This window comes from Lemur catta, chromosome 3 (assembly GCF_020740605.2).
Source record: "Lemur catta isolate mLemCat1 chromosome 3, mLemCat1.pri, whole genome shotgun sequence".
Classification (NCBI taxonomy): Eukaryota; Metazoa; Chordata; class Mammalia; order Primates; family Lemuridae; genus Lemur; species Lemur catta.
In genome coordinates, this window is record NC_059130.1 from 32906848 (window position 1) to 32928070 (window position 21223).

Below are 21223 nucleotides of genomic sequence, written 5' to 3' on the forward strand. Positions count from 1 at the left end.
ACCATTCCCCAATAGCCACTGGCCCTGGCCACGGCTGCCCTGACAAGTGACCCTGAGTACTGAGGGCACCTGCACTTGAAACCTCTTCTGGATGAGATCCCCACTCTGTTATCCCTCTACCTCCGTTTAGCCCCTCAATTCCCTTAGAGTGTCAGTACTAGTATCATGGGTTTTGATTCCTCCCCTGATCCATCCCAATCTTGGTTCAAGGTCAGCCTGGGTCCTGGAAGATTCCTAACCTAACCTGGGCAGCAGCCCAGTTGCTGCTCCCCTACGGTCACCTTTATCCCCAACAGCAACATCTCACTCTGCAGGGGAAGTGAGAGGAGTCAGGCTGCAGTTCGCGCTCTCATGCTGCTGGAACCCAGTGAAAGAAGAAGCAGCCAGGAGGAGAGGCTTCAACCCTTCGTGCAAGCAAGTGTTCGCAAGGAGACCATTTGCAGTTGCTCTGTCTCCTAACCCAGGTGCTGCCCTGCAGGGCCTCCGCCCCTGCCCGCACTGGACCTGCAGCTGAACAAAGTTGGAGACAACTCAAAACAGGCGATCTGTTAGCAAGAGGACAAAGGAATATGTGTGAATGTTCACATCCTTAGGTGAAAGGACAAGATATCCAATCCTACTATACTCCATCACTACTTTTACCTCTCTCCTAAGCAACCAGGTCACCAAAGGATTGCCTGGCAATATCTGATTGGCTTCCACCAAGGACAAGAAAAGTTAGAAAATTCATCCTCTCCATTCCTGCCCTCAGCAATAAGCACATCAAATTCTTTCCAGACTATATAAAACTTCTCATCTAAAAATTGCCAGAAAAAAAACCTAACTGTCAGAAAGTGCTTACCTGACACCTCCATGTTTCACCTTAAACTGTCATGTTCTGTCCTCAGAGGAGATGGGAATGTGTGACCTCCTTCTCTGTCGAGAGGCCACTGAGTAGTTTCCAATTTTTTTCTGTTACAAACGACGCTGTTTTGAACACCCTTGCACATGTCTTTTCATGCCCATACAAAAGCTTCACTGTTCAGCGTGTGCACACGAGTGAAGATGCTGGGTCATCAGGGATCCCTATGTCTGGTTTTAGCAGCTTCTGCCAGGCCATTGTCCTAAGTGATTGTACCAATTTATATTCCCACTGCTGGTGTACAAGAGTTCCAGTTGCTTCTCATCCTCACCAACTCTCGGTGATCTTTGTGGTTCTGACGATTCCTAAGGGAGGCGTAGTGGTTTCTCATCGTGCTTTAACTTTGCATTCTCAAGGTGATTTATGATGCCAAGCTCCTTTTCCTATATTTAGTTAACACTTGAATATCTGCCTTTGTGAGGTACCTATCCAATTATTTTGCCCATTTTTCCAGTAGGTTGTCTGTCTTTTTCTTATTAACTTACAGAAATTCTTATATTTTGGATATGAGTCCTTTGTCAGCCATATGTATTAAAAGTACCTTGTCATACTGTGGCTTGCCTATTCACTCTCTTAATGGTGTCTTTTAACAAAAAGTTCTTCTCAAAATAATAAGCTGACAGTCTTAAAGCTCCAGATTCAGAACCTGCCACCCCATTCTACCACCCTTCTCTATCCCTGATTCCCTTCTGAACTGATGGTCCTATGGACCATTCTCGGGTTGCACCTCTCCATCTCACTGTGGTGTCCAGACACATGTATCTCTGTGGAAAGGAGAGCACTCGAGAACCTGGAGGTCACTCAAGGGTGGGGGGTGGATAATCTCAGTTTTCCAGTACTATGCTATCTGCCAGGCCATGTGATTCTGAGACCAGTCAAATCTTGCAATCTCTGGCATCTTTCTAATGAATATGTCCCATAGCCTTGTCCCATCCTGGTCCCCTGGCATGGGCTTTTTGAAGCTACAAAGAGAGTGTCATAAAGGGCTTATTAGTGATTTTTCTATTTTTTTATTTTTTTTATTTTTTTAGAGATGGGTCTTACCCTATCACCCAGGCTGGAGTGCAGTGGTACAATTATAGCTCATTGTAACCTCAAACTGCTGAGCTCAAGTGATCCTCCTGCTTCAGCCTCCTGAGTACCTGGGACTGCAGGTGCATGCCACCATGCCTGGCTAATTTTTTTAGTTTCTGTAGAGACAGGATCTTGCTATAATATGTTGCCCAGGGTGGTTTCAGACTCCTGGCCTCAAGTGATCCTCCCACCTTGGCCTTTTAAAGTGCTGGGATTATAAACATGAGCCACTGTGCCTGTCCAGAAAGTGCTTATTAGTGATTGATTCATGCTTCATGTTCAAGAAATTTACTCATGTAATACTCCTTCAGCAAAAGAGGAAACACTAATTTGAGCTTTTAAAGTTTCTTTTCCACTTCCTCTATTTCAATCAAGCTGCAACACCACCCAGGTCAGAAGGGTCGCCCACCCACTCTTGGGCCTGAGGCCTAGGCGGTTTCTACCAGCTTCGCCCTGGCCTACAGTCTGACCTGTGTTCTCTCCTCTGCACCAGGGCAGGCCCATGCTGCTCTGGACAGCTGTGCTGCTCTTTGGTAAGTCACCAAGCATGGGTAACCCCTCCTGGGGCACTCAGGACCGCAAGTCATTCCAGAAACACAAAGTTCCTGATCTGACCTTTCCCAATTCAAGTGAGTCTGTGGCTGGCGCTTGAGCAAGTGTGCACACGGGCTCGAGAGAGATGGGCACTGGGGCCGGGGGACTCCTTGGTGTTTCCTATGCCATCTTCCGGGGTCCTCAGCAGGGCAGCCCTTCCATGTGTCAGAGATAAATTAGGGAGGCAGAAAAAATCACATTCTAAGGTCCCTTTTCTCCCCAATGATGTTTTTACCCTGTGAAATCAGGCTAAAAGCCTCATCAGGGCTGCCTCAAGAGGAAAGTGAAGTTATGGAAGGAAAGGAGGCTGCTGGGGTCATGGGGGGAGATCAGGCAAATGGGGGAACACAGTTTCATGCATTTTGCTCAGCAATGGGAGGTGGGATTTTACAAGCTGACATAGTTACGGAGCCTCAGTATTTTCTTAGGGCCAGTTAACTATGACAGGCTTCTCAGCTGGTCGAAAGGCTTATGCTCTGGGTATCCAAATTCCCTTTCAAACTGACCATTCCTCTTCTACCTACATCCTCTCTGTTGGAGGTGGGCAGTGGTTATGGGTCTGACCCATTCTTGGGGCTGGTTTGAAAAACCAAATTGATCCTCTGATCCATGTCGCTCTCTCTCCCTCCATGTCTCCCATGCCAGTCACTCATGCAGCAACTGAAGGAGCTGGGCTGAGGGTAGAGGATTGCATGGGAAGGGTCACTGGGCTCCCTGAGACCCAGCTCAGCCTCAGCCAATATCACTACCCTATACCTAAAAGGAAAAATTTGTGCATATATTTTATTTTGCTTTTATTCGCCCAGCTCAGTTTCTAAGTTGGCCTACTTTTTGTTTGAATCTTGGTCCCAATTGTTTGTTGGTTGTTTGTTTTCACTGAACCAGAAAAGCAAAACTGTTCTTAAATATAACCTCTTCCTGGGCAGACTTTGTGAGAACTTGACCCAGTGAAGAAAATGCCTGTTCCACTCAGTGTTCTTCCTTCTCCGACGTCACTGCACCACTCTGTGTGTTCTGTGAATGGCCTTTTGAACAAACTGAAAGGTCTAACACTCACAGTAAGGCAGCAACAGGATGGCCTAGTGCCTGGATATGCTCCAGATGAAAAGGTCTCAAGGGCAAATTACACCACCTTGTAAAAGGAACAGCCCTTGGACTTGTCTAGATATAGTCTAAGAATGTCCCAACTTGGAACCCAAGACGTGGATGGAACACACCAGAGGAGGGGATGGGAGTCAGTGACGAGCTGACTGGTGCATAGCATAACGGAGGACATGGCACAACCCAATTTGGTCACACTTGATGGTCAGGGACTCCAGAAAACAGCCTAAGACACAGCCCCCAGAGGTAGGTGTGTAGAAACAGTTAACATGAGTGTAGAGCTGCTGTCTCCTCTTGGATGTGGACAGAGAGAAAGAAAAAAATCACAGAACATCTATTTTATAGTGAGTACATCTCACCTAACCTTCAGAACTTTATACAGCAGGTTACTTTTTATCTTTATTAAACTACTGAGGAAACTAAGGCTCAGAAAGATTACGAACCTTGCTTGGAATTACCCTGCTAACCAGAGTAAAGCAGAGATGCAAACCCAAGTCCATTTGCTGTCAAATCCTGTGCTTTCTCCTTTCCACCACACTACCTCTAGTCTGGATGTTGTTGGATTCTAATCAGGCAAAACTGGAAAAGAATAATTCGTTTAAAATACTGGGCAGGGTGTGGTCAGAATAATTGGTGGCTATTACTATTATTGGCTATCATGGGTACAGGAGGCTAGAAGCCCTGACATTGAACATGCTGGCACCTGGCTGAACACTAAATATATTTTTAAATCTGAGAGATGAACCTTAATTTTCTCTGAGCGGAACATTAGCCAACTTCCCTCCCACCACGAGAACCAGCTTCCCATGTGCTCATGCAGCGTCCGTGCCTGGCACCATGGCACTCCACACAACCCTCCTAGCACCACAGCCACCACAGCTTAGCAAAGCAATGTGTGGCAGAGCTCAACTGCAAGATAGTGCTTGTTGGGCTGGAATCTGCCTCCCTGATCCCTCTGATTTCCATGAACTAGTCTCATTTCTGTCCTGTAAGTAACTCAAAATGGGTCTCTCCCTTCTTTTAAGCTTAGCCCACCAAGTGTTTGAAGAGCACTATTGTGTTCCCGTTCTGTGGCATCTTTCCCAGGTAAATGTCTCCCGGCCCCTCAGCAACTCTAACAGGAAGTGGTTTCTAGACCCAGTTCCCCGCGCTGATCTGCCCTGTCCAGCTGCACTCAATCAGTGTGCCAGGAGCACACTTTCCCCTCCCTCCCATAGCGGCCTGACTCGCGCAGAGGTCAGGGGGCTGCTGCCTCCACTATTCGGGACTCTGTTGTGCAATTTAGTTTGACGATAGCTCTCGGTCACCTCGTCACACTGTCACCTCATCCTCAGCCTATGGCCAACTGAGGTCCCCGGGCCCTCTTTACAGGAGCTGCATTGTCACCTACTCTGTGTATTTCCAGTTGGCTGCCATCTTGATTATAGAAAGCAGTTCTGCAGTCACAGTTCCAAGGTCTTGCAGTCCCTTGGGCAGCGAGTCATTGGGATTTGGGGACATGAGTTCGTCTGAAGTGGCTCTATGCTCTCTGGATGCTTCCTCTCTTGTTACAGGCTTCAGTAGCCTCAACCCTGTTTGTTCAGCACTTTTGTTGCCGCACTATTGTTTTGTAGGTGGGGAGGGAAAGGGAGGGAGGTGTAGCTACAGAGTAAGGTCTCAGGCGGTCTTTCTGTTTCCAGTTAATGCCACTTTCTCAGGCAGGGGGTCAATATAACCTTCACAACTAATGTAAGAAAAAAATGACTATTATTGTGCCCATTATGTGATACAACAGAAGGAGGAATTGAAAGCTCTTGGAATTTAGACAACTTGTCCGAGAAAGAGATAGATTTGTGAGTTCAGTTCAGGTCATCTGATTTCGAGTCCCGCGTGCTTTTCTCTATGCCCAGCTCAGAGATGGGGCTGGCAGCAGGAGGCAGAGGGTTGATACACAGAGACTTTACAGTTCTGCACACACTTGAGAACCTGTGACCAGGGTGACCCTGAGCTGAGCAGAGAACTAGGCTGAAAGGCTCCCTCTGTGTCCAGAGCAGTGCGGAAAGCAAAGATGAAAGCATGGGACTGAGCCGAACATCTGTTCTGAGAGGGTTTCACCCACCCCTTTCAAGGCCTTTCTTGCATTTCTCAGTGTCCTGCCGAGCACCTAGGAACATGTCAGCAATGAAGGACACAAGTAAATGTGTGAGGACTGCACTCAGCTCTACAACCATTCATTGTTTCACCCCTTGTCCCAAAGTCCAGAATATTCTCCCTGCTTCATACCTAACTATGCCCTTCAATTTAGAGTCCTCCATCCCTTGGGCTATTTATACCTATCTAACCATATCTGTCATTGCTTTGTGGCTTGGCCTCTCTTCCCAGACCATCTATTCTTGTCAAACACACGCTTGTTTAAAAGCATAAATGCAGTGCACACAAGGTGCAAGCCTGGTGTGTGATGCAGCTGGCTTGTTTGCAGTTCTCTCATTCATCCACGCTGCCTGACTCTACCTCTCATCCTTCAGTGATAAGTCTCTCAGGGAACCTTGCCTCCCAAATCTGATCATTTACTCTCGGGCCATCGGTCCTGGCTCCTAGGCTGTCTGGGACTGGCTGCGTCTGGCTTGTCAAAGTTCAGCCTGGGGACAGGTCGAGCCTGGGGCTGTGCTGCATGTGATGCTGGAGCCCTGGGAGCTCTTCTCTTGTCCACATCAGGGCACAGAATGCATATTAGGAATAACCACAAAGAGGACAGTCCCTTCCCTGACTGTGGTGGAAGGTGAAACTAACTCCCTGCCGAGCGTAGAGATGGAGGCTGGGCCTGGGAATGACCAAGAAGAAGGCAGGAGGGAGCCAGCTTGGGCTGTGGCCACTGTGACACTTCTCACCCCCACAGCTCTCCCCTGGTGGACAGGGATGGAGCTCCTATCAGAGGTGAAGGCTGCAGAAAGTGTCATGCTGAGGTCACCAGAGGATAAGAAGCCAACCTCAGCTGGTGGGAATTGAGTCAGGAGGAATGAGGCATGGAATGATGGAATGAGCCCAGATGCAGCCACACTCGGCCAGACAGTGCGGGCAAGTGCGTGTGAAAGGAGGCACAGCAGGCAGGAAGGAAGAAGGCCAGTGAGAAGACACAGGGAGAGGAGAGAAGGAGAGAGAAAGGGAAACGGAAAAGGAGAAAAAGGAAAGAAGGGGAGAAGGAGAAAAGGAAGGAGAGGGAGTAAACTAAGTCCAGCCAGGACTGTCCTCCTGAGCCCTGGGCCTGCATGTCCCCAGGGCCTTTCCCACCTCCCGTGCTGAGCACTGTCTCCTCTCCTGGGCCCTGTGAGGAGAGCCTGGGATGTCAGACAAAGCTGTACCCCCAGAGGGCAGCCTCGCAGCTCCTTTTCTCCTTCCGCAAGGATGGCTGCACCTTGCAGGACAGGAGCTTCCACCCAGAACTCTGCATCCTGGAAGTCAAGGAGGGACATTCTGGGCTGTACTGGTGTGAGGCGGCCCCTGAGGGTGGCCGGGTCCAGAAACAGGCATCTGGTCTGCTTAGTAGAGGAGAAAGAAGACATAAGAACCATAGTGCGTCTGGGCATGCTCACGCACACACACTCATCTGGTACAGTTCTGTGCCCTAAGGGAGCGTTGGATGCATGTTAACTCATCAAAAAGGGGATGTGGCAGAGAGGACTGAGCTGCAGCCTGGTTCCAACACTGCTGTTTACTAGTTCCATAGCCTTGGGCCAGTTTAGTCTAAGACTCACGAAAATTGTCCCTCTCCAGGGATGTTGTAAGGGTTTAAGTTAATGAGATAACAGATACCTAACACTTTAGGTATTAGATTAGCACACAGTGAGTGCTCGGTAAGTTGTCATTCTAGTCTAAGCAGATCATGCCAGCTGGACCCTAGGCTGTCTTTTCTCCTCTGTTCGTTCTCTAATTCTTCTAATAAATGTCCATGAAAATAAAAAGTTTGGTTGAAACTCTAATCTAGAGGATTCTGTAGAAAGGAGGTGAAGACAATGAGATCAATGGCATTTCAAGCTTTGTACAGTGACACTATTGTAGCCAATGAGGTTTATCTGAGGCATGATTATTGGTAATTGAAAACTTTTCCCAAATGGCATTTCAGGCTGTCTATTGATTTTGATGTTCCAGACTCTCTTCTTCTTCCTGTCTTGGTCATGATAATTAAGCACAAATGTTGACTTTCAAAGCAATCACCTTGGGCGGCCACATGTTTACTCCAACTTCAGCCCCTATTTGCCTCAAGCCACAAGTAAGGAAGTGGTACTAGCGCCAAAGCTGTCTGGTGCCAGTTTGTTCCTAAGCCTTCAAATCCACCTACAGAAGTTCAAATCAATTCCATTTCCTCCTCTGCAGTGGAAATGTTCTTATTTTCTATCTGTCTAGGGTAAAAGTGATTGCTCTCATAGACCTCCAAATCTAGATTTATTTATTTGCATTTGCAGCTCTCTTTGTTGAGAAATTTCTGATGAATTTTCCAGGAGCTGGGCCAGCCCACTTATTAAGGAAGACCAACCCATCATGCATTCAAACCATTCCTCCCTGACCATTAGCAAGGGTCCCTGGGAGAGTCTCCCCATAGCCCCAGGCCCAATACCCTGCCTCTCCAGGTACCCCATTTAGGGCTTGAGCCAGCCTTCAACTTCCTCCCCCATTTTTATTTTAGTCAGACTTCCTATGCCCCCTTCTCACTAGTCTTGAGTGTGGATTCCATGCAGGCTAGGCTTACTTTAAGGTATCCTTGGATCAGAGCGTTAAAGGCAGAGCAACACAGCACAGCTGCCTCCATCCCCACACTAGACAGTGGAGGAGCAGTGACTAGTGAATGACCCTCAAGAGAAAAATACCTTTCACAGAACACCCCTCTTGATGTAGAGATTCTATACCACCACCACCACCACTCCCACTGCCAACCTTGGAGCAGTGGGCTCCATTTTACTAAAAGACCTCTCTCTCATGCAAACAGGACTCCTGGTGGTGGTCCTAGTATCTTGAAATCTCAGGGGCACAAAATCTTCTTTAGAATGTCACTCAGAAAGCCACTTCCAAAGTTGGGTGCAGTGGCTCACCCCTGTAATCCTAGCACTCTGGGAGGTAGGAGAGGGGAGGATTGCTTTAGCTCAGGAGTTTGAGACCAGCCTGGGCAAGAGCAAAACCCGTGTCTCTACAAAAAATAGAGAAATCAGCAGAGTGTGGTGGTGCATACCTGTAGTCCCAGCTAATCAGGAGGCTGAGGCATGAGCATCATTTGAGCCCAGGAGTTTGAGGCTGCAGTGAGCTATGATGATGCTACTACACTCTAGCCTGGGGAAACAGAGCAAGACTCTGTCTCCAAAAACAGAAAAAGGAAGCCACTTCCATGCTCAATTCTATAGCTACACAAGGAAAACAAGTTTACAGTCTTACTCTCCATACCCAGCTCTGGGAGACTCTTAACCACTTCCAGACATATCTGATCCTCAGTGAACAAAAGGCTGCCCCCACTGAAGACAGTCAATAGACTTACTGCCTGAAGGCAATTTTCAGAACATTTTGACCAACGATGATGTCACAGAAATGAGGATGTGGTGATGCAAGGGGTCCCGGTCCAAGTAGCACCCAGCCAAATGTACAAGTTCTGGTGTGTTTGTTTAAAGGTGTTCATTTTACTGCCTGTTGCCACACCTCCCATAAAACAAAGTTCCATCAAACTCACAAAACTCTTGGTTGAACAGAGACTGAGAAACACAGCCCTGACAGATGAGCATTAGGGAATGTTTGATAATCAAGGGCCCATGTGAGTCTCCGTAAATACCCTCTTCGTTTTACAGAGGGAGCCATTTCCACAGACCTTACCTGGTGATTCTGATGCTTTCTTGCTGTTAGAGATAATGAGCATTTCTGGGCACTAGGCGTGAACCAAGTGTTCTAAAATCCACATGTGACACAATTCCTATCCCAGGAGTTAATTTTAAAGTTCTGGGCTATCAGGGAGGCAGCGTGCTAGTGGAGAAAAGGCATACAAACTTGGGTGAAGATTCTGTCTCCACCACTTACTATGACCTTAGAGACATCACCTCTCTCACTCACCTCATCTACAAAATGGAAATAGTATCAATCTTTGCAAGATGGTTGTGAGGACTATCAGATACCAAAGGGAGGCTTTTTTGAGATCCAGCTATGTGCTGGTCACAGGTTAGGTACTTAGCTAGGAAGTTGACATTTTATTTGAATTTCCCAGCCCAATCTCTGGCACATAATGTGTGGTCGAAGTTATTAGCTTTTCTTCCTTCTGAAAAGCATCTTGGCTGGTAAGCCTGGACCCTTTCCCTGCAAGGGTGTAACCTATCCTTTCTGACCTAACTTCCTCCAATTTTGTGATTCCCAAGGAGCCATCTAAAGTATTTTTCAAAGGAAACATCCCATTAAAAATTAATCCTGTTCAGGCCTGTGAATTAGCCTCATACCTCTGGCAGCCTCTGTTGTCATTCTTGTTCACAGCCTGTCTGTCCCCACTGTCCCTCCTGCCCTCTGAGGGATGCTCAGTGGATTGTGCCTTTGTATCTCTTGTGGCCCCTTCCATCCCAGATTCCAGCCCCAGCTCCAGGTAGAGAACAGTGCACACTGTATGCCAATGGTAAGGACTTCCAGCAGGACAGCGGTCTGTCCATGAGGTTGGAGAAGAGCTTCTTAAGGGGAGCAAGAAGAAGGAAGCCCTCTTGAACCCTATGTCTCAGGAATCGGAGTCATCTGGGGAAGGGAAAGGAATGGCTTCTAGGGAGAGCTTGAGGAGTGAGTACAGTGGAGCTGGTGGGAAAGGGATGCAAGAAGGGAGCCAAGACTCCAGGAGAAAGGGCAGGGAGGGTTTCCACCAAGAATTGGCAAACTTTTGGTCCCTGGGCCAAACCCAACTCACTGCCTATTTTTGTAAATAAAGTTTTATTAGAACACAGCCATGCTCATTGGTTTATTCTGTATGGCAGCTTTCATACTATAGAGTTGAATAGTTGTGACAGAGACTATATGGCCCCCAAAGCCAAAATATTTACTATCTTTTTTTACAGAACAAGTTTGACAACTTCTGGTTTAAATCATGTCAGGGCTAGAGAAGCTGCAAGAATTTGCTGAGGGGGCCAGGCTCCTCCTTCCACATTAATGTGGAATATCCCACATTAATGACCGACCCCCTCTGCCAATTACCACCATGACAGAGCCCCTAACTGGCTTCCCTCAATAAGTGTCTCCGGGACACTTATGGCTAAAGGTGGGAGAGTCAGGTGGGTCCTACTTAAGCCTCATTCCTTCTTCCAGTGCATCACCAGAAAGAGAATGATGAAGATGTTATCTACTCTGTGATGTGTAGAACCTCAAAGAAGAATGAAGGTGAGTGATCTCAGGCCAAACTTGACATCTTTACTAAAGAGAAGTTTTGGACCTAGAATGAGAGTATCACTACCATTGTCATTACTATTACTATTTTTATCATTACCATAATTACCATTACCACCACCACTACACTCTCCCCAACACCATCTTATTCATCACCATTATTATCGCCACCATCTCCTTCACTACCGCCATCACCACCATCATCAACACTACCACGACCACCACCATCTCCTCCTTCACCATTATCACCACGATCATCATCATAATGATGACCACCACCACCACCATCTCCTCCTTTACCACCACCACTACTACTAAGCCCCCCAATACCATCTTTATTATCACCACCATCTCCTTCACTACCACCATCATCCCCACCTTCACCACTATGGGCAACACTAACATGACCACCACCATCTCCTCCTTCACCACCACCATAATCACCACGATCATCATTGCAATCATCACCACCACCATCACCACCGCCACAAACACCACTATGACCACTATAATCCCCATTCTCAGCATCATTCCCACCCCCACTTTTACCATAACTACAGGAAATTTTTTGCCCTTTTATGAGTACTGTGGAGGAACAAAGAAAAGAGAAAAAAGAATGATGCAATTTGCCTTTGCTCCAGAGTCTAAGTCTAAACAGGACAGTCCCAGCTTTAAGATGGAGTCAAGAAGACCCTGAGCTCCAGCCGCAGCTGTCAGATTTGGGATGGCAGAGATGGAGGAAAGCCTGGTCCTTTAACAGAGAAAAAGGCCATGTGGCATCCTGGGAAGAAGGTGGGTTTCTGAGTCAGTCAGAACTGAGTTCAAAACCTGACTCTAGGCCGGGTGCGGTGGCTCATGCCTATAATCCTAGCACTCTGGGAGGCCGAGGCAGGCGGATCGTTTGAGCTCAGGAGTTCGAGACCAGCCTGAGCAAGAACAAGACCCCATCTCTACTAAAAGTAGAAAAAAATAGCTGACAACTGAAATTATATAGAAAAAATTAGCCAGGCATGGTGGCACATGCCTGTAGTCCCAGCTACTTGGGAGGCTGAGGCAGAAGGATTGCCTTATCCCAGGAGTTTGAGGTTGCTGTGAGCTAGGCTGATGCCACAGCACCCTAGCCCAGGCAATAGAGTGAGATTCTGTCTAAAAAAAAAAAAAAAACCTGACTCTACTTTCTCACCATGTAACTTGGCAAGTCATGTAATCTCTCTGAGCCTAACCTATGAAGTAGAGATGATGCCTGCTTTGCAAGACTACTACAAGTTGTTAGGAATAGAACCGGGGTGCTAGAAACAAACCTTAAAAATTGTCTAGCACATGATAGATGTTCAAAAACAGGGATTCGTTTTTGTTTTTGTTGTTTTAATGTCTCATCTGCTCTGAGAGTTCAGTTCCTACTGTGTAAAAATGGGTTTGAATCAGCCTAAGGTTTTTGCACCTTCCCATAAAGGGCACCATGGGAAGTGAACAGCCAAGGAGTCTCTTAACTCAGGAGTGCTTCCCCCAGGTCCTGACTGGTCACTGCCCAGAGCATGGCCAGGGCATGTGGGAAAGCACACAGGGACACAGTTCCTTCCTGAGAAGAGTTACAATGAGGACTTAAACATAAAAGAGAAAAAAAGGAACCAATGTATGATTTGCATTGGCAAAGTAAGGCAATGTGACCGTTTTAATCCTAACAGAGCAACCAGTGTGAAGGCATGACTTGGGCCGGAGATGGAAGGCAGTGATCTGCTTCTAGCTCATGCCTGCTCTAAGCAGGCTTTCCCTGATGTGTGGTGGAAGGAATTTGAAACCCAAAGTAAGGGGAGCCCATTCTGTTCCAAGATGCATAGGAAAGAGGATACTGGATCTTTTCTCGTTGGGAGAATGCTTCACAGTTTGTAAAGATTCAATATTTGCCTGTGGTTCCAGTTCTTACGGAAATGACAAAAGAGAGTTATTAATTTATCTGAACCTTGGTTTTCTCATACCAATATGGAAAGGAATCAATAATCCCTACTTTGTAGAATTGATGTGAGATTATATTAGAATAAATGTAATCCTGATAGTTAAAACATTGCCTGGTACATAGCAGGGATCTAACGTCGTGGTTATTTTTAAAGCACCATTTATACTTACAACATCTTTGGCTCTCACTGTAACCCCTGTGAGGTGATTAGAATAAATGTAATCCTAATGCCTAAAACATCAAACATCGCCTGGTACATAGCAGGGATCTAACATAGTAGTTATTTTTAAAGCACCATTTACACTTGCAACATCTTTGGCTCTCACTATAACCCCTGTGAGGTGATTATTACCACCACCCTTTTTTTTTTTGCTCGAAGAAGCTGAGGTTCAGAGGCTGTGTGCCTAGCCTACGGCCAGACAGCTGATGTATGGTCCAAGTGGGACTGGAACCCAGCTCTCCCAATTCCCAACTCCATCGGTTTTCAGATTGAAGGGAAGTAAAAGGGGTCTCCCTTGGCTGTGTCCATGCACTCTAGAGGAAGACAGATGGCAATGACGGGTGGGGAGGAGGCGCGCTGGTGAGCAGACCCCTGCCCTGAGTGCTCCTTCCCTACAGGCAAGCAGTTGGGTTCTCCCCATGGGAAAAGGTGAGTTGGGTTCGCTGCTCCTTTCTCACCCTGTCTTACATCTGCTTCCCCATCCTGGTTCAATTCTTCCACAGGACATTTCTATCCCCTACGCTGAAGTGAGATACCTGCAGCTCAGTGAGGTTTCAGCCAAGGCGCTGAATCAAAGAAGCAGGACCCACAAGATCCTCTTGGTGACTTTGAGTAAGTTCTCTACTAGTGATGGTGCCCCCTCCAGCAACACACCTGTCCCCGCCTCCAGTGCTCCCCAGGAGGACAGTGCACTCCCCAGCCCCTTCTGTGGGTCCTCCAGTTCCTGGGCCCGGCAGTGTGGGAGCCCCTGAGCCTTCATCCTGGTCAGGAGCTCGTGGACTCTGGGTTCCCCTCTTAGCAGAAGACCATGGCCTGGTGTGGGAAGGGACATCCCCCGACCATACACACACATACTCAGTTTCACACAGTGACATTGGACACAAAAGCCACAGATATTCTCTTTCCACAAAAGCAACTGGAAGCATCAATTTCCCTTCTTTCCCTCTCACTCCATATATACATATAAGTCATATATATGTCTCATATATATTAATATATAAATGACTGAAACATATAGTCATGCACCACGTAATGACATTTCAGTCAAGGGCAGACCGCATATACAGCAATGGTTCCATAACATTATAATGGAGCTGAAAAAAATTCCTGCTGCCTAGTAATGACACAGTGTCTTAACACGGGTAGCACAACACATTACACATGTGTTTATGATGATGCTGATGGAAACACACCTACTGCTCTGCCAGTCGTACGATGATGATCAATGACTATGTTACTGGTTTGTGTATTTACTGTCCTACACCTTTTAACATTATTTTAGAGTTTACTCCTTCTACTTATTAAAAAAAAAAAAAAAGTTAACTTGCAAATCAGCCTCAGGCAGGTCCTTGGGGAAGTATTCCAGAAGAAGGCATTGTTATCATAGGAGGTGACAGCTCCACGCATGTTGTTGACCCTGAAGACCTTCTACCGGGACAAGATGTGGAGGTGGAAGACAGGGATATTGATGATCCTGACCTTTGTAGGCCTAGGCTAATATATGTGTTTGTTTCTTAGTTTTTAACAAAACCTTTTAAAAATGAGCATAAAAATTTTTAAGTGGAAACAAGCTTATAGAATAGGATATAAAGAAAAAATATTTTTGTACAGTTATATAATGTGTTTGTGTTTTAAGCTAAGTGTTGTTACAAGAGTCAAAAAGTTAAAAAAGGTTAAAAAGTTTATAAAGTAAAAAATGGTACAATAGGCTAATTTATTTTTGAAGAAAAATATGTTAATAAATTGAGTGTAGCCTAAGTGTACATCCAGTGTTTATAAAGTCCACAGTAGTGTACAGTAACATCCTAGGCCTTCATGTCCGCTCACCACTCACTCACTCACTCCCTCAGGCAACCTCTAGTCCTGAAATCTCCATTCATGGCAAGTGCTCTATACAGGTGTACCATTTTTTATCTTTCATACCACATTGTTACAGTATCTTTTCTATATTTAAATATATTCAGAAACACAAATACTTAGAACTGTGCTACCATTGCCTGCCACACTGAGTACAGTAACACGCTGTGCAGGTTGGTAGCCTAGGAGCCCAGGTGTGTAGTAGGCTCTCCCTTCTTGGTTGGTGTAAGTACACTCTATGATGTTTATACAATGACGAAATCACCCAACTATGAATTTCTCAGAACATATCCCCTCATGCACTTCTTTTGTGGTCATCAGTCCCTTTGAATGTACTTGGCTTGACCCTGAAAGGAAAGGGCATCATGCTGTATTCCCGAAGGCTGGACCCGGGGCAGCTCTGAATGCATTTCCAACTTTCAAGCTGCTGTTGAGGTCCACGAGTGACTCCAGGGCTGAGGGGCCTCTCAGAGGTTCAGCAAGACCAAAGTCATCCAGAAAAAGGCCTGGCCTAGATAATGTCACAGAACCCTTGACACCAGAGCCAGAGCCCCATAGGCACTAAGAACTCTGCCTTTCCAGGAAACCCCACTTGTGTTCAGACCCTTTCCAGTTTACCAAAGACAGAACTGAGGCTTACCCAAAGCCCTGGTTTGTGGAATGTATCAGAAAACTCAATTACTCCCTACTTGTTTAAAGAGATATATGGTTGTAGAATCTACTTTTGTTAATAGAGGTGCATCAATTAGTTTCATATAATTCATCAGTATCAGTCATTTGCAGTGCCTGATAGTTTGGTTTGGTTTGTTCAAGGAGTCCATACTCCTTGTGCCTGAGAGTGGTCAGTAAAGGATTAGTTACACTTGCCCCTCCGAGGCCCTGCCCCCTGCTTCGTGGAATCACAGAGAACGAGGTCCAGCTTACAGACACAGGACTGCACCAGACTCCACCCACCTGGCCTTCATGGACACATCAGCACTGTCACAGAGCTCCTGGCCCTGTGGGGCTGCAAACACCTAGCATCTCCCCAGGACCAGCAGTGCTGACATCACCTGGAAGCTTATTAGAAATGCAGGTGCTTAGACCCAACTCCAGACCTACCGAATCAGAATCTGCATTTCAATAACATCTTCTGGAGATTTGTGTAACTGCATCAGCTCAATCTGGTTCAGCTTTTATGTATTAATAACAAAGTTGTGACATTTTTTTTCAGTTGCCATGGACCCCCCCAGGTTGAAGGTCACATAACGTGAACATGCCCGGTTGAACCAAGCATGAACCAGGATCCAATCAGATCAAGCCCTGGTGTCACCCCATGGCAAAATCTAATCAGATCATGGCTCATTACCCCATGTTTATAAAACCTGACCCAGTCCCCAGCTCTGGGAGACAGATTCAAGTGTTTCCTCCTTTCTCCTTGCCAGTCAACTCGCAATAAAACTTTTCTCGCTGCAAAAACCCAATGCTTCGGTGTTTGGCTTTACATTGCATATGGCAAACGGACCCAGTTTGGTTCAGTAACATTTTTATGCACATTAAAGTTTAAAGTTTAAAAAGTACTGGCCTACCTACAAGACACCTACTTCATTGAAGTACATCCAACCCCTCCCCATCCTCATCCTCCTCTTCATCTCTCATCACCAGTCCAGTCCCTGTCCAGAGGACCCCAGGGCCACTTCCCTTTGCCAAGAATCAGAGATCCTACTAGGAGGAGATTCACAAGCCAAATAATCTGGAAGCTCAGGGTCCTCATTGGTCAGTCAGGGTGTACCAACAGAGCCCAAACCCTTGCCACTCCCTCTATAAAAGAATCGCCCCTTTTGTAAAACATCAAAACGTAGGACAGGAAGGAAAAGTGATGCTGGAGACCCAGAAATCACCAACCCTTCCAGTTGCCCCCATAGACAACCTCCTTCCTGAGTTTTCGTACCTTCCCCCCTCTACCTGCATACCAGGGATACTCAACTCGTGGTCCACAGACTGGTACCAGTCTGTGGCTTGTTTTTCACTAGTCCATGACAACGTAACTAGAAAAATTTAAAGAATTTAGAAACTTTTATGGCAATTCAACTGAGTAATTTTATGTTTGTTTGTTTAATACAATCATAAAAAATTAGGGCTTGTATTTTGAATGGCTTTTTATTTTATTTTTCTAGTAATTTGCTTTTATTATTTCTGCAAAAGTATAAGTCTGCAATGGATTGGAAATAAAAAAGAAAAACAGGTTCTTCGACACAGATAAGTAAGAAGCCCTATCTTATACACACACTTATACTGACACACACATTGTCTCTCTCTCTCTCTCTCTCTCTCTCTCTCTCTCTCATACACACACACACACACACACACACACACACACACACACACACACACACACACCCTGCTGGCCTGGCCTCTCCGGAACTTTGCTCTCTTCCTGGAATCACTCCCCCATCCCCTCAGATCTATTTGCAACTGAAAACATCTTTTCTCTTGGTTTAGAAAAGAATAAGCTGGGATTTTTCCAAATGAACAATTACTAAGGAAATTTAAGAAAAAGAAAATCCCCCAAAATAACATTGGGAAAGTAGAGCTTTGAAAGGAGGCCCTTGCTCTTCAGTTTGCCTGATATCAGCACACCCTCCCCGAAACCCCATGTCCAGTCTTCGGTTGTGGGAGCAGGAACCTGCTTCTGTTCCCGCAGGACACTGTTGGCCGGGAGTACAAGGGCCATCTCCAAGGAAAAATGGGACTTCCACCAATCTCGAGGAGCAGACCCTGCAGATCTGAGGAAGGGTGCCCTGGAGGGGACCAGAGAGCTGCTTCCCCACCCCTCCTCCGTGGCCTTCCCCAGCCTGCCACAGCCACCGGCCACGCTAGCCCCAGGGCCACATGCCAGCAGCCTCCACACATTCTCAAAGCTCTCAACTGTGAAACACTATTTTCCTCTCCAAGTCAGAGCTAAATGCAAACACTTATCCAGCGGGGCGAGTTGGCTGTGCCTCCTCTAGGGACCTCGGTTTCTCTGGGTTCGCATTACAGAGTAAAGAGAGAGGAAAGAACTCCAGCTGGATTGAGCCTGGACGGGTAACGCCCCGGAGCTGCTCCTTACCAGGGTGGGGCGGAATCCTCGTGGCTGCCCTCTGGTGGCCCTCTCAGGTAGTCCAGGACTTGCAGCCGGCCTGCCCTGGGGTCTGATCCATTCATTGCACAGCTCCAGTGTAAGATGTGATTAGCCACCAGGTCCCTGCTTTGTATGTAACTATACAACTTAGATACAAGCAATAAAATGGAGCATGGTCCCTCCCTGAACAGGCAGGTTGAACGCACTGGGATTTCTTTCAGTTCCAGGTTTGTTATTTTAGATTTGGCTAGGAAATAAGGCTCTGTTTAAATCAGCATCCACTAAATAGCTCTGTGTCCTTCATATTTGTATCAACTGTGATGAAGGTAAATCCAGAAAGGGTGTACAAGATGGGAAAGACACAGACTTTTTCATCCAGCGCTGGGATCTCTTGTGTCCTGCCACGTGTTTGCCTGTCATTCTGCACTGCTAAAAGAAACTGCAGTTGGCAGGGCCTGGAGCCGACCGCACGCCTGCTCCTTCAGCATGCATTGCTCCCTGGCCTTTGCTCAGAGGGTTCCTCTCTCGAGTTCTTTGAAAGGACAGTTCACGTTGTTGTACTTATTTGTCCTGTAATTCTTTCCCACACGGGGTAAAGACCAATTCTGTGATTGCACCTTTCATTATTAGTGTCATGACCACTGTCTTCCTCAGCATGAGTTCCTGACCTCGTGAGGCCCACCCATGCTAGATGGTCTATAAATGTTTGTTTGATGCATTCGTGTGAACAAGCTGGAATCCAACAAGCGTTTGGTGAGTGAGTGAATGCATGAATGAGCTTCCAGATTCTCCCTCTCTACCTCAGTAAAGCACAATGGCTTTGTTTCTGTTTTATGCAGCCTTCCTTCCAATCTGGGAAGGTGCGTCTTTGCCTTAAAAGCAGACTGGACAGACCTAAGCTGCAGACCCCTCCCACCCAGTCTCTGGGAGCTGTTCCATCCCACTTACTCTTTCTCCTCCCTCCTCCAGTTCTCCCTCTCCAGCTGTGTGTTCCAGGCCCCTAGTTCATCAGAGATTTCTTTCTCTCTACCTACTCCCAGCAGGGCCAGGAGCAGGCTGAGACAGGAGAACCATCTTAGGCACAAAAGTGAAGGAGGCACTCAGGCTGATGGTGGTGCCAGCATCATCTCATTGGAGATGAGGCCATTTTACCTCCATTTCACATCTGCAGAGGCTCAGCAACAGTGGATGTTTCTAAGAAGTGGCAGAGGCAGGCTCCTTCCAGGCTCTCCTGCCTCAAGCCCAGCCCTCCCACCACACCACAGCACGTCTGACTAAGCTGGCTGGCCAGGAAGGGGTGCACACAAGCTCCCCTGCTGCTGGGGCTGCCAGGGACATGGTGTCTGCTGACATATCAAGTGAAGGCAGACACAAAGACAGGGCTTAGGTGGGCTTCTACCTGCTCCCCCTTAGCCCCATCCTGCACCAGCCCCTTGAAACTGTCCACAGAGGTCTGCAACTCCCCAGTAACATCCTCTTCCTCTTCCTTCACCCTTGGCACCCAAAAAGCCTGCTGAATGCCCCTCCTTCCCATCTGGCTCCCTGTCTCCCCCAACTCCCCAGGTACCCCACCTTTCTTTCCCTTCCCCACCTCTCCCCCAGGAGAAGTGTGGTTCTGATTGGCCCTCAGGGACAGGCCATCACAGATCTGAATCTCCGCAGCAAGCGACTCGGTTAGTGGTGGGGTTCGGGCAGCCTGTGTGGCCGTGGTCAACACCTGCTCCCCCAGCCCGAAGTGAGGGTAGGCTAATGGCGGGCGCAGGCTCTTCGCATGGCAGATGGAGCTACTCTGTCTGCCTCAGCAGATGCAGCCGTCTCCAGACTTCGCAGAGAGGCCCCAGGGAGGTGGAGTAGCAGTGCTGGCTGCCAGCTGCTCTCTTAATTAAGGAATGTGGGGAGTGGCGCCTTTGAACTCACTAGCTAATTTACTCCTGTGCACTCCCCACTGTGGCTGGGTAATTAATATGGTATGAACCAGTGATTAGCAGTGGTGAGGACAACCTGCCTGCCGCAGACTTAACCCTTCCTACAGCTGGGAAGAATCGCTGCCTTCTTCAGTCTATCTTTCTCCTGTGGTCACACAGGCCAGAAATGTTTCTCTTTGGGGAGGTGGGACATTTTCCAGCCTTCACTCTACCTCCCTCTCCCCATTTCCTCAGCTTCCCCAAAATTCCCCTCAAGTCAAAGGGCTTTGGTTGGGGGTGGGAGGGTAGAGAGAAGACTGCAATTCATTTCCTGCTTGGATGGACCACTATGGGCAACCAGTTCTGTGAAGAGGGAATGTGACCGCCCACTCTTCTCCAGGGAATTCGGGATCTGGCCCACACTCCCGCAGCCCCGCCCCCACCCTGGCCCTTGACACTTTGGAATGGTTCGATCTAATTCAACAGATGCGCGGGGGGCCATCGCCTCATAAAGAGCATGTCCTTGGCGATATACATGGTGCAGAAATGAGGGGACCTGATTCCTGCCCTGGTGGTCCTCCCAGTCTGGGAGGAGAGAGTCGCAATAGGGACTTTTCTGCCTCAAACACACCCTTATCTGCCTTTACCCAGGTGCCCCCTTGCCTCTCTCTGGCCATTCAGTAGCAATGTTAATATTTGAGTGCTGTCTGTGCACCAGAACCCATTTTAAACCCTTACACGTGTCCCTTGGCAACACTAAGAGGTAGATACTGTTATTAATCCCTGTTCACAGATGAAGACACTGAAGCGCAGAGAAGTTACTTTGCTCGAAGTTTCATAGCCAACATTTGAACTCAAGCAGACTGACTCTAGAGCTTGAGTTCTTAACTCCTACCCTCATCTAGTTATAGTCTCAAGGCTCACTTCAAATCCCACGGCTCCACGGAGCCCTCCCAGCCTCCCGCCTGCCCTGGCTGGGTCCCGTAGCATCCACCGGGCCAGACGTCCAGCACTGCTCTCACCACGCTGGTTATAATTACTGGTTTCCGTATCCCATCGCCTCATCTAAACTATGAACTCCTTAAGGTCAGGGGCTTAGCCTTTCATCTCTGTGTCCCCAGCACCTGGCACCTAAATAGATGCTCAATAAATG

General features: G+C 47.4%; 1 protein-coding gene and 1 pseudogene across 1 annotated transcript; both read left to right on the forward strand.

Annotated features, from left to right (window-relative positions):
* Positions 1–351: 351 nt before the first annotated feature.
* Positions 352–11729, forward strand: FCRL6 (Fc receptor like 6). The gene is made up of 7 exons (XM_045546529.1): positions 352–414; positions 2469–2604; positions 6546–6644; positions 6926–7173; positions 10145–10280; positions 10955–11026; positions 11674–11729. The coding sequence occupies exons 1-7, from the start codon at positions 352–354 to the stop codon at positions 11727–11729; spliced, it is 810 nt and encodes a 269-aa protein (XP_045402485.1).
* LOC123636112 lies at positions 7680–7843 on the forward strand (annotated as a pseudogene).
* Positions 11730–21223: the final 9494 nt, after the last annotated feature.